The sequence below is a fragment of the Phyllostomus hastatus genome, unplaced genomic scaffold, assembly GCF_019186645.2.
Source record: "Phyllostomus hastatus isolate PE091 unplaced genomic scaffold, TTU_PhHast_1.1 phas_scaffold_46, whole genome shotgun sequence".
Classification (NCBI taxonomy): domain Eukaryota; kingdom Metazoa; phylum Chordata; class Mammalia; order Chiroptera; family Phyllostomidae; genus Phyllostomus; species Phyllostomus hastatus.
The window spans coordinates 38,766,866-38,777,512 of NW_025334032.1; the positions used below are offsets into that span (position 1 = coordinate 38,766,866).

At 46.9% G+C, this 10,647-nt stretch overlaps 1 protein-coding gene across 1 annotated transcript; it reads right to left on the reverse strand.

Annotated features, from left to right (window-relative positions):
- Positions 1 to 2,166: 2,166 nt before the first annotated feature.
- ING2 (inhibitor of growth family member 2) lies at positions 2,167 to 10,390 on the reverse strand. The gene is made up of 2 exons (XM_045821272.1): positions 9,765 to 10,390; positions 2,167 to 4,634 (listed from the first exon to the last, which is right to left on the reverse strand). The coding sequence occupies exons 1-2, from the start codon at positions 9,943 to 9,945 to the stop codon at positions 3,964 to 3,966; spliced, it is 852 nt and encodes a 283-aa protein (XP_045677228.1). The 5' UTR covers positions 9,946 to 10,390; the 3' UTR covers positions 2,167 to 3,963.
- Positions 10,391 to 10,647: the final 257 nt, after the last annotated feature.

The window sequence follows — 10,647 nt, forward strand, 5'->3', positions numbered from 1 at the left end:
CCCTGTCCATCAAAACTCCAGTTGTCCAAAGTTGCTGACGCTACTTCCAACCCTTTCTGTTCCCAATGCTTTAACCCCTAAACTTGCAGCCCGTTACATTTAACAACCTCCCCACCCCCACCCCCGCCACCTCCAATCTTGCGGTGAATTCCCAGTCCTCCTCTTACTGGACAGGATTTGAGAGATCACCCTTCCTGAAACTTGCTACACACCTTCGTTTCCCGCGTGCCCCGTTTTTCTGGATGGCCTCCCTGAGATCTCCAAGTCCCCTTCGCTGGCCCCGCCCCATTTTAAAAATGCTTCAGTACCACAATCCCCCGCATCACCCCCCTTCTGGATCTACACGGCTGCTGCTGGAAATGTGGGCCCCCAAACCTGCAGCATCGACAGCACTGAGGAGCTCGTTGCAAGTGTAGCATCTCCGGCCCCTTGCCAGCCCTTGTGAATCAGTCTGCATTGTTCAAGGCCAGGTGACTCATAGGCGTACTGAAATTTGAGCACAATTCTATTTACGGGATTTCAATCACAGGACTTCAAACTCCATTCATAGGCTAACTCGGAAATATTTCTCTTCAGGTTCCCCGCCCTCCATGACACACGAAACCCCACAAAAACCTGTCAGACGCGTCAAACCGAAGGGCAAAACAGAAATCTTGATTTTTTTTTTCCCCCTCAAGCCAAATACCTAAGAGTCATCCTGGGCATCTTTTTGCTTCCCAATCCCCGGGCCAAAGCGCTCCCGTTGGCTGCACCTCTGCAACGCCGGCAGAGTCCCACCACGTCCACCACCCTGGTCTAGGTCATCAGTATTTTCAGTGCAAAGACTTCTGGGTCTCCAAAATCCTCTTTCACCACGGCTCCCTGCAGTCAATTCTGCACGCAGTGTCCACAGTGATCTTTAAAGAACATGTACCCTTTCCAGACGCTGGCTTCCAAGAGCCGGCATTTCCTAGCCCCTTCTACGCTGTGTCAGATGCTCTGCTCAAGTCACGCTGATAGGCTTGTTCTGCTCCCTCCCCTGTACCTTTGCCTACTTTACTTCCCAATTTCTTTCTGGTCTCAGCTCAAAGACCCCTTCCTTAGAGAAACCTTCTTGAATCACCAAAACTAAGACAGACCTCCCTCTGCATTCCTTTTTTTTCCCTATCTTTTTTTCCGTGCGGGGCTTTCCTTTTAGCTGACAGTTCCGACATCACAGGTGTCTGACTCTCCCACTACAGCATGCGGCCCACGATCAGAGACTTCGTCTCCTTCCGAAACCACCACTGCTTAGAACAGTGCCTGGCACGCAAGGAGCGCCCAAGGACAGCCTTCAGGTGGTGTTGGTGGGCCTGTCGGGGGCGGGGCAGACTCTCCCGACTGTACCGGCACCTAAACAGGGTCTGGCAGAAGGAACACCCACCCGGGTGTGGTTGGTAGGAGAACAATATGGGTGTGGTACCTTATAAGTTTAATTTGCACGTTTCACCCAAAATGTCACGTGGTATGCTTGCGTGTGACACTGTTATGTACAGAATTACATACTTAATGACGTTTTAATCAAAGGGGGTGTTATTTGTGCCAGACTCTGGATATGCTTGTCACACAAAAACCTGGATTTGGCGAGTACGCCAGCGGTTTTCAACCGGTTCAGACTTCTATCACACGGCAGCTGGTGCTACCATAGTTCTGTACGTTAGAATCACCTGGGGGCCCTTTGAGAAAATTCTCGTCTTCAGCCACATTTTCAATGAACTAGACCGCAGTTGCTGGGGGTGGGACACCACCACCGACCAGTTTATGCTGAAGCTCTCGAGGCGATGCCACTGTGAGTTAAATTTGGGAACCGCTGCTGTAGGCTGTGCGTTGGTGAGCGTGACGTCAGACATGAAATCTGTAAGATATTTTCAAAACTCCCAGCCATGCCGTTATGAAAACCTAAGACGTCTATTTCCTGTGTGATATAGAAAAGAAGAAATCCACGAAAACACAACGGTCTCACACATTAGGTCTGAAAGAGAGCACATCTTTCTTGAGGTTTTTTCATGTTTGTTCTCCTGTCGAAAGTAATCCAAATTTGGGCGCTGTTGTTTGGAAGTGAGTTATCTGCTGACGTGCTGAATCAACTTGAGGTATGCACAAGTGTTGACTGCTATGTAAGTCACATCCGAAAGGCTGTGGGGGCTCGGCACATACTCACAGTTTTCATGGCATCGGGTAAATAGCGCTCTCCTGGTAACAAGGATGTGATTACTAACACAAAATGCTATCCTCTCAAGAGAGAAAAGCATTTTATACTCAACAAGTTACAATAAAATAACTTCTTCATCATGCTCATATTCCTTGCTCAAGAAGTAATAATAATAAGCTCCAGGCATCAATCAAAATATCCCCAGGACGGAAGTTAATCAAATGTTGTGCATTCACCTGTCTCTAAGCTCGCCTTTAAAGTGTCTTCATACTTCAGAATAAAGGACAAAGTTAATGAAAGAGCAAATCAAGTCACTTGACTCTTTACATCCTCACTACAGGGAAAATTCTGTGGATTCCAAAAGAACCTCGGGGACACGTAAGCCCACCTCCCGCCGCACACACATGGTCGGCCTGACCCCCCGGTGAGGAGAGATGACATGCGTAAAAGTCACACAGGAGAGCTAGAAGAGAAAAAAAACAATTTTTTTTTCCAAATAAGCAGACAGAATTTTTCACATGTTAATCAAAAAGAATCAAGATCACCAGATTGGGAAGAAATGAGGAATAAAAAGTATGTTACACACAGATCTAAAGGACTGGCCAATCCGCTGCCCCCTCCCCGCCAAAAACCCCCAAATTCTCTGCGTATATGGACATAATACCCATCAAGATGCTTACCCTTAAAATATTAGGATTTTGGAAAATTCAATTTACAAATACATTATTAATTGCATTGTTATAATGAAATTAGTTCATTAAACGTGAAGACATCAAACAGCACCAATACCAGAAAGTTAAGAAGAAAGTAAATACAGTGTTACTTAATATATAATCACTGATTGGGACAGAAATGAACTATATAGCCAATAGCAAAATTATGTAAGCTACTGTTTGACATAAAGGCAACATTTAAAGATTAGTATATGCCCTTTTCCCAGCGACAGGCCTGTGTCTAGGCCTCCCAGCAGTGGGTCAGTGTAGAAAATATTAAATAAGACGCATTTTCTGAAATTGCTCAACCTTGACCCATGATCCTACATAACCCAAATTTTGCCAATATAAGCCGATGGCAGCGTTTTTGGTACTGTAACTCCCCTTACCCGTTCCCATGAAAACAACACGCAACCCCCTCGTTAAGCATTAGATAGGATACACCTGCAAGGCATCTGCAAACGGGCTGCTGACGGTGCATCGGAATGCCGCTCATGAAAAGACAGCAGCAAACCCTCTACTGAAGAGCACATCGTTCCACGCGGAACCCCAGATCGCTCTCTCCGGCCCCCCTGGATGCTGGAAGACTCCGGGTGAACGAGTGCGTGTCTACGTGGGGCTGGGGGAAGGCGGCTCTTAACAGGTGTGCAGCGAGCGCACTTTAAATGCCCATGGCAATTCTAATGCTTGCAGAGTACTCCACCTATTATCTAAATTGTTTCAAGTGTGCAGAACCAAAATGCTAACAAAACTTTGGTATTAACCCCCCAAAACAGCATTGCATATTAGGTGAAATGAACGAGGCATGGCTTGTGAAGTGTTTCTAGTGCTCACGCCGCCCTCTCCCTACTTCCTGCCCCTTCCATCGGGTGCTCTACAGACTACCTGGTTTGAAGTATTTGGTAACTCAGTGCAGAAAATTAAGGTCACAGACAAAGTACAACAACTTTTAATACACCGTTAATACTAATGATTAAAAATTATTGCATAGTCTTATGCATTTACCCTAAAACATTTTCTGAAAGGAAATCCTGAAAGTATTATATAAAAGACAACCCTTTAAAATGTGGATGGCCTTTACTACCTCGACCTTCTCTCCTTTTTCGTCTTTTCAGTACTTTTGTCCATCGTTTTCTCATTATCCCCCCTGCACTTTGGGCAGTACCATTTCCCCTTTGGTTTATAGGTCAGTGAAACACACGAGAAGTGGAACCACTCGATTGGACACTGTTCATTGTCACATCCGATCATCTCCCCGTAAGACACTTGGTTGCATAAACAGTACGTAGGTTCATTGGGATCTATTGCGAACTCGACAGGAGAAGCTTCCCTCTCCTGCTTGGCCTTGGAGCGCTTCTTTTTCTTGGCTGACTTGGATTTCTTCTCCTTGGGCGGCTGGTCATCACAGTCTTCAATGCCATTGGTCATGTGGCACAAATCACGGCTTTCACTGGGCCGCTGTCTCCGGGGTCTCCGGGACGATCTTTCTGGTTGGCTGGAATCCGTTTTGGCTTTGTCTGAGGCTCGCTCACTTTCGGCAGGGTCTTGAAAACACTGCGAGTGTAGCTCCATTTGCCTGGCCCGGTTTTCCACCAATTCGAGCATTTGGGTGACAATCTGAATTTTCTCATCTCCCAATTCCTGGCTGTTGATTAATGCTCTCTGGAGATGCTGCTGTAGGCGTTTCTTCTGGTTTAAATCATCTTCTTTTTTATATTTTTCATAGACATCATCAATTTCCTTTAATGTTTCTAAAAAAGGAAAAGACAAATCAGAGTGTTACTGTGTTGGCACATACAGCATTTTTCAGGTTATCTTTCACAGAACTGGAGAAGTTAGGATGAACTCTCCACACTGTTCTTTACTATGTGGAGATTAAAAAAATTATTTCCACCCTGGCTGGCGTAGCTCAGTGGATTGAGCGCGGGCTGCAAACCAAAGCATCGCAGGTTCGACTCCCAGTCAGGGCACATGCCTGGGTTGCAGGCCATGACCCCCAGCAACCGCACATTGATGTTTCTCTCTCTCTCTCTCCCTCCCTTCCCTCTCTAAAAATAAATAAATTTTAAAAAATCTAAAAAAAATTATTTCCCATATAAAGACCATATGTTATGCCATACAAAAGTATATTTAGAAATAAAAAGGAAAAACACCAAACTCTAATACTCATTAATCTACACTAAAAAGGAGATGTCAGCTAATAAATAATCAAAAGTATTGTATGTGGGCAGACTCACAGTATGCCCCTCGTCCAGAGTCTACTGAGTGTCATACTGCCTATACTTTATTTGAACTTAAAAACAATCCTATGTTAAAATGTATCAATACGTGCCAGACTCTAACTGTAAAGCTAGTTCAAGGACCAGGCTACAGGTGGTGTCCGGCTGCACTTACGGGACCTGCAGGTCAGCCGGTGACTTGCACGACTCCACAGAGACACTACACCTTCACTTTCATACACCCCCCGCGCCCTTTTTTAAAAAAAAGATTTTAATTATTTTTTTCCAGAGAGAGGGGAAGGGAGGGAGAAAACCATCAATGTGTGGTTGCCTCTCAAGTGCCCCCACCCAGGGACCTGGCCCACGACCCAGGCTTGTGCCCTGACTAGGAATCGGACTCACGACCCTTTGGTTTGCAGGCCGGCACTCAGTCCACTGAGCCACACCAGCCAAGGCACCCCGGGGCTTTCTTAAAGCAGACAGAAGTAACCCTTAGTTTCCCATCATATTAGCTTTAATGGCTCTTTTATTTTATCACATGAGAGATATTTCTGAAACCCAAACTATTTCCAGAGTAGATTTAGGTTCATATTCTGGCATAAACTGATTAAGCTACTAACAGAGTTATAGTGAAGTCAGCACTGGGTCACTACGCTTTTGTAGATAACTCAGCAGTTGGCTCTAAGCCATCTGAACTGCTGATTGAGGTACTGTATAGCATTTGGAGCACATTTAAATCAGTGAAAAGTAGCTGAGTCATTAGAAGGTATACAAAAATCCGAAAATACAGTTCCATACATCACCAAAACTTACATAAGATTAGTTTTTATTCAGATCTCTTCTACGTTTTTATCCTCATGAGATTTAACACTATTTGAAAGAGTTCTGCTTTCTAAAGGCAGAGGAACAAAAACTTAATTCTAATTTATCATGCCACAAGGCAGATCACTGCTTTACATGCCAATATTATTATTCTAATCATAATAACAGAAAGGTTAAAACAAATAAAATACATACATTGGTGCTGTCTGCAGTAATGTAATGTAAAGCAAATATTAAGCATATCTCTTGTGATTAGCTCCTCCCTGGAAACTGTAGGTACTCACAACCGATGGACAACTGTTGAACCTCAGATACACGACAAAGTGGCACTACACACTTGAGCGTACTCATACCTGCAAAGCGTATTTTTAAACAAAGGTCATATCCAGTCCATTTGCCTAACTAGGCGTGTAAGTGGATTTCTTAAGAACTTAATTTTCCACCCTGGCCAGTGCGGCTCAGTTGGTTGGAGCATTGACCTGAACACCAAAAGGCTGTGGGTTCATACCCTGGGTTCCATCCTCCGTCAGGGCGCATATGGGAGGTGACCAATCAATGTTTCTCTCTCCCTGTCTCCCTCCTCTCTCTCTAAAATCAGTGACTATATCCTCGGGTGAGCTTTGGGGGGAAAAAAAAAAAAAAAAAAAAAAGGATTTAATTTCTCTCCAGGAAAAATAAGGAAGATATATTATTCCCATGCACCCTACCCAAGACACAAAATTTGACAGTTAGAAAATAAATGACCTGGCTGGCGTAGCTCAGTGGATTGAGCGCGGGCTGGGAACCAAAGTGTCCCAGGTTCGATTCCCAGCCAGGGTACATTCCTGGGTTGCAGGCCAGAACCCCCAGCAACCGCACATTGATGTTTCTCTCTCTCTCTCTCTCTCTCTCTCTCTCTCTCTCTCTCTCTCTCTCCCCCTTCCCTCTCTAAAAATAAATAAATAAAATCTTTTAAAAAATAAATAAATAAATAAATGAAAACCTTATTTCAAATATTCTTTACCTAATAACCAGGACTTACAAGCTAATTATATTATAAAATACTAACACACTGATACTTAAGGTAAAAATTCACATTTTTAAGACAACTTAATTGTAAAATGAAAAAAGGAAACACACTGAGACCCATCGATGTGATAAAGGTTTTCTCATTGACTCCCCACGGCAGCCCCATGCGGAGGCCATCACTTCTATATGGAGAAAAAAGCTCAAGGGTGACCCCAGACTGTGACCTCTGCCAAGTGTGAATATCTGGCTCCACCATTTAAGCATTTTCTACTAAGCTGAAAGAAAGGCACTTGAAATTATTAAATTTAATTCAAAGGTTATTTACCCAGGAAATTATGAATAAAAATACTAGAATAAAAATTGAGGTTCTCTAATCACCATATCCATGATAAATACTTCATTCAGTTGTAAACTTTTCTTCATTTCTATTTTTAAGTTTTTAGGGTTACTTTTAAGGTTCCTCAGTAATTTCTAAAATGCCTCATATAGGTAGGAGAGAAATTTCTTTGATTGCCTATGTAATTTATATCACTAGATATGGTAGTATTAGATCCAAAATCTGAAGATACTTTAAAACTAGCAAAGAACTTAAAAGCATGAATTTCTGAACAAAGAACATACAGTTTTTTAGAGCTAATAAATGTAAAACTGTGAAAGCTGAACTTAGTAAGCATGTGAAGAGTGAGAACTAGATTGTTATTTTTCTATTAATCTTGAAACTAACCACAATCTTAATGGTGCTGAAAATTTCCACAATCTCTGTCTCTTAAGACCTAATATTGTTTCTCATGTTACCAGAGCTACTTACGATGATTCTAGATGGTCAAGATGGAAGATTTTCCTGTAACAATCTGTTCTTCCCCAATTCAAATGGCAAGAAATAGCTTCACTTTTGTAAAGACAAATACAGTAGGTGTCTTTATAGAAATGTAAAAACCTGCAAACTTTACTAACTTCAGAATTATATGAAAAATTAAAATGTTAAATATAAAATTCTTAAGCATATATGTACCATATTTAGGTTACAATGCATGTACTGTGTATTTGCTCCATCACGTCTAGAAAATATCTTCGGAGAGCTTTTCTTTGAAAAATAGAAAACGTTAAAATTGTTTAAAAACAAGCCCTGCACCTAAAGTAGCCTGGCTGTGAAGTTCAACGTTCCCCACCTAACTGTACACGTTCCTTAAACTCCTTGTAAATTTTAATTTACCCGTGAAAGAATTTTTTACTTCATAGGATTGAGGATTAAATGAAATAATGTTCTAAGCTTGAAACAGCAAATGACACACAGTAAATAATCAATATTAATTATCTTCCTCCCTAACAGAGATCAGTCCTCATCAATCATGGATTCAGAAGGCAGAAACAAATTACAGGTTTGAAAAGAGACGTTATCCTAACATGCTAAGGGCCAGAAAATATCACCCCAGAAGTGGGTTCCTTAGAGACTAAAAATCATTAGACTAATGACGTGTCTAGAAAAACACAGAATGGGTCCAAGAAGTTATCTCTTTAAAGTCCATATGGCTGTTTCCACATAATGTTCAAGGTCTGTTCCTAGATTCAGGGTTAACAGAAGCACAACGGATCCCCATTTAAACTTCTCCCCTCCTGGTAGCAGGTGAAGGGTCCACCAATAGCAGATGATAAGTGATACTCTTCGCAAGAAACGCTGATTCCCTGAGCTAGCTCCTAGGGTCTGACCACAAAGGGTGGTTTTGCTTCATTCCTTAAACTTGAAGGGAGGGGTTAAGGGACGCCAGGCGGTTGCCCAGTCAACCACCCATTTCCTCCTGGGGCCCGGAAGTGACGCAAGGCCCGGAACCTACGCGGTGCCGGGGTCAGAGACTCTACCAGTAGCTGGCTATGTCCTCGTCACAATTGAGTGGTTGGGAAAGACTCGAAAAATCGCAACAAACATCTTTCAAACCCCAACACTGACTCTGCAAAGGGGCGGACTAACGTCTCGCACGGCTCCAACGCCCAGCCAACCAGCCACTTCTGCTCAAACCTTGCAACGACCAGCCATTACCGAGGCGGGCGGGAGCGCGCGTCCGCGCCCCTCCGGTGCTACGTCACGCCCGCAGGCCACGCCCCCAGGAACAGGGGGCCCTCCCCGCCACACACACCCCTCTTCCTTTACCCGCAGGGACCCCTCCTCTTTTAACCATTTGGCTGAAGGAGCAGGGAAAAGGCTACAGTCCGAAACTCTCCCCGGGGCGGGAGAGGGGTAGAGACTCCCCGATTCCCGAGCCGGGAGCCAGAGAGCGGAGGGTGGGACCTCCCCGGAGTCCGCCTTCGCGGTCCAGTCTCGCTCCCTCCCCCCGCACGTTCCAATGCATATGCTCTCAGGGAGTAAGGGCCAAAGGGGGCTGGGGGAAGCCAGGCCCCAGAGACCTGCAGGAGCCCGGCCGCTCACTCCCTACAGTCACCGCCCGGCTGCATGCTCCCTCGCCTGGGCAGGAGGGTCTGCGGCACGGGGCAAGCCAGCGCCGGAACAAATGCTTGCTACTTAAAATGGCTGATTCCCCTCCACGCCAGCTGCAGCCGCTGGGTCTGCAGTGGGGGCTGACGAGCAGCCCCCACCCCCACCCTAGAGATCCCACCAAAGTCCTCGCCGACTGCAGCAGAGGAATGGAGGGCCGCGAGCCCGGTCTCCCGTCCCTCTCCCAGGTCCCACACACCAGACCCGCTCTGTGCACTCGAGGACACTGTCCCAGGAGAAAAGGAAAGTGACACTTCCTCGGGCAGGCTCCGAGCGACAGTGCCCGGAGGCCAGCGGGTCCGACAGAAAGGAAGACCCGCATGGACAGCCGCGCGGCCCCCTACCTTGATATTTGTTGTCCAGCTCCCGCAGCACAGACACGTTCCTCTGCATGTCGTGGGGCAGCGACTCCACACACTCGAGGTAGTCCTGCACGTAGCAGGTGAGGAGCCGGCTCCGCTCCCCGGTCAGAATCGCCGCGGACGAGTAGAGTTGCTGCTGCTGCTGCTGCTGCTGCCCTAACATCCTGCCGCCGCTGCTGCCCCTCGCCGCCGCCGTCGCCGCCGCCTCCGCATCCAGCAGCCACACATGCAACAGCCGCGGCCGCCGCGGCCCCTCTGCTCCGCAGCCCGGCGCCGCGGGCACACCGGCCGTCGCTTAGGAGGGCACAGCCGAGTCCCCTGATCTCCACTCCCCCAAAAAGAAGCCCTCACTCCCCGCCCCCGTGGTAACAAGCCCAGGGGCGGGGCGAGATCTGGGCTCCCTCCTTTTTGCCCTCCCTCCCCAGGACTAGAGCAGCGGGGATCCCCCAAGCGGAGCTCGCGCCGGGGTGCCGGGCGTTGACACTTCCTGCCCCCCTCGGAGTCCCCAGATGCTACCAAAGCCGTCTCGTAGCTCGGATCCCCATGACAAGCCCTCCACTGCCCCCTTTTCTCCCAATCACCCTCCGAGCCTGTCGGAGAGTCTCGCACTGGACTGCCCCCGCCCCTCCGCCTGCGGCCACCACTGCGCCTGCGCAGGACGCACTCCTATTAAGGCCGGGGGCCCGCCTCTACCGCCCTACCAAAGGGTTCGCATTCTCCCGCCTTCCCTCAGCCACCCGGGCGATTGGTCTGTCAGCTCTCGGTCCGGCCAAACGGCAGGCTTCGCCCCGCCCCCTCTTAAAGGAGAAAGCCTGTGCGACCCACCTCTCTGCCCAGTGTCGGAATGGGACTTGCGAGGAAGGGT

What these genes read in the sequence shown, in the direction of transcription:
- ING2 (XM_045821272.1), bottom strand. Translation starts at nt 9,945, where the DNA reads ATGTTAGGGCAGCAGCAGCAGCAGCAGCAGCAACTCTACTCGTCCGCG. An exon ending in GCTGGACAACAAATATCAAG is followed by an intron (nt 4,635 to 9,764) that starts GTAGGGGGCCGC and finishes TTCCTTTTTTAG; the next exon opens with AAACATTAAAGGAAATTGAT.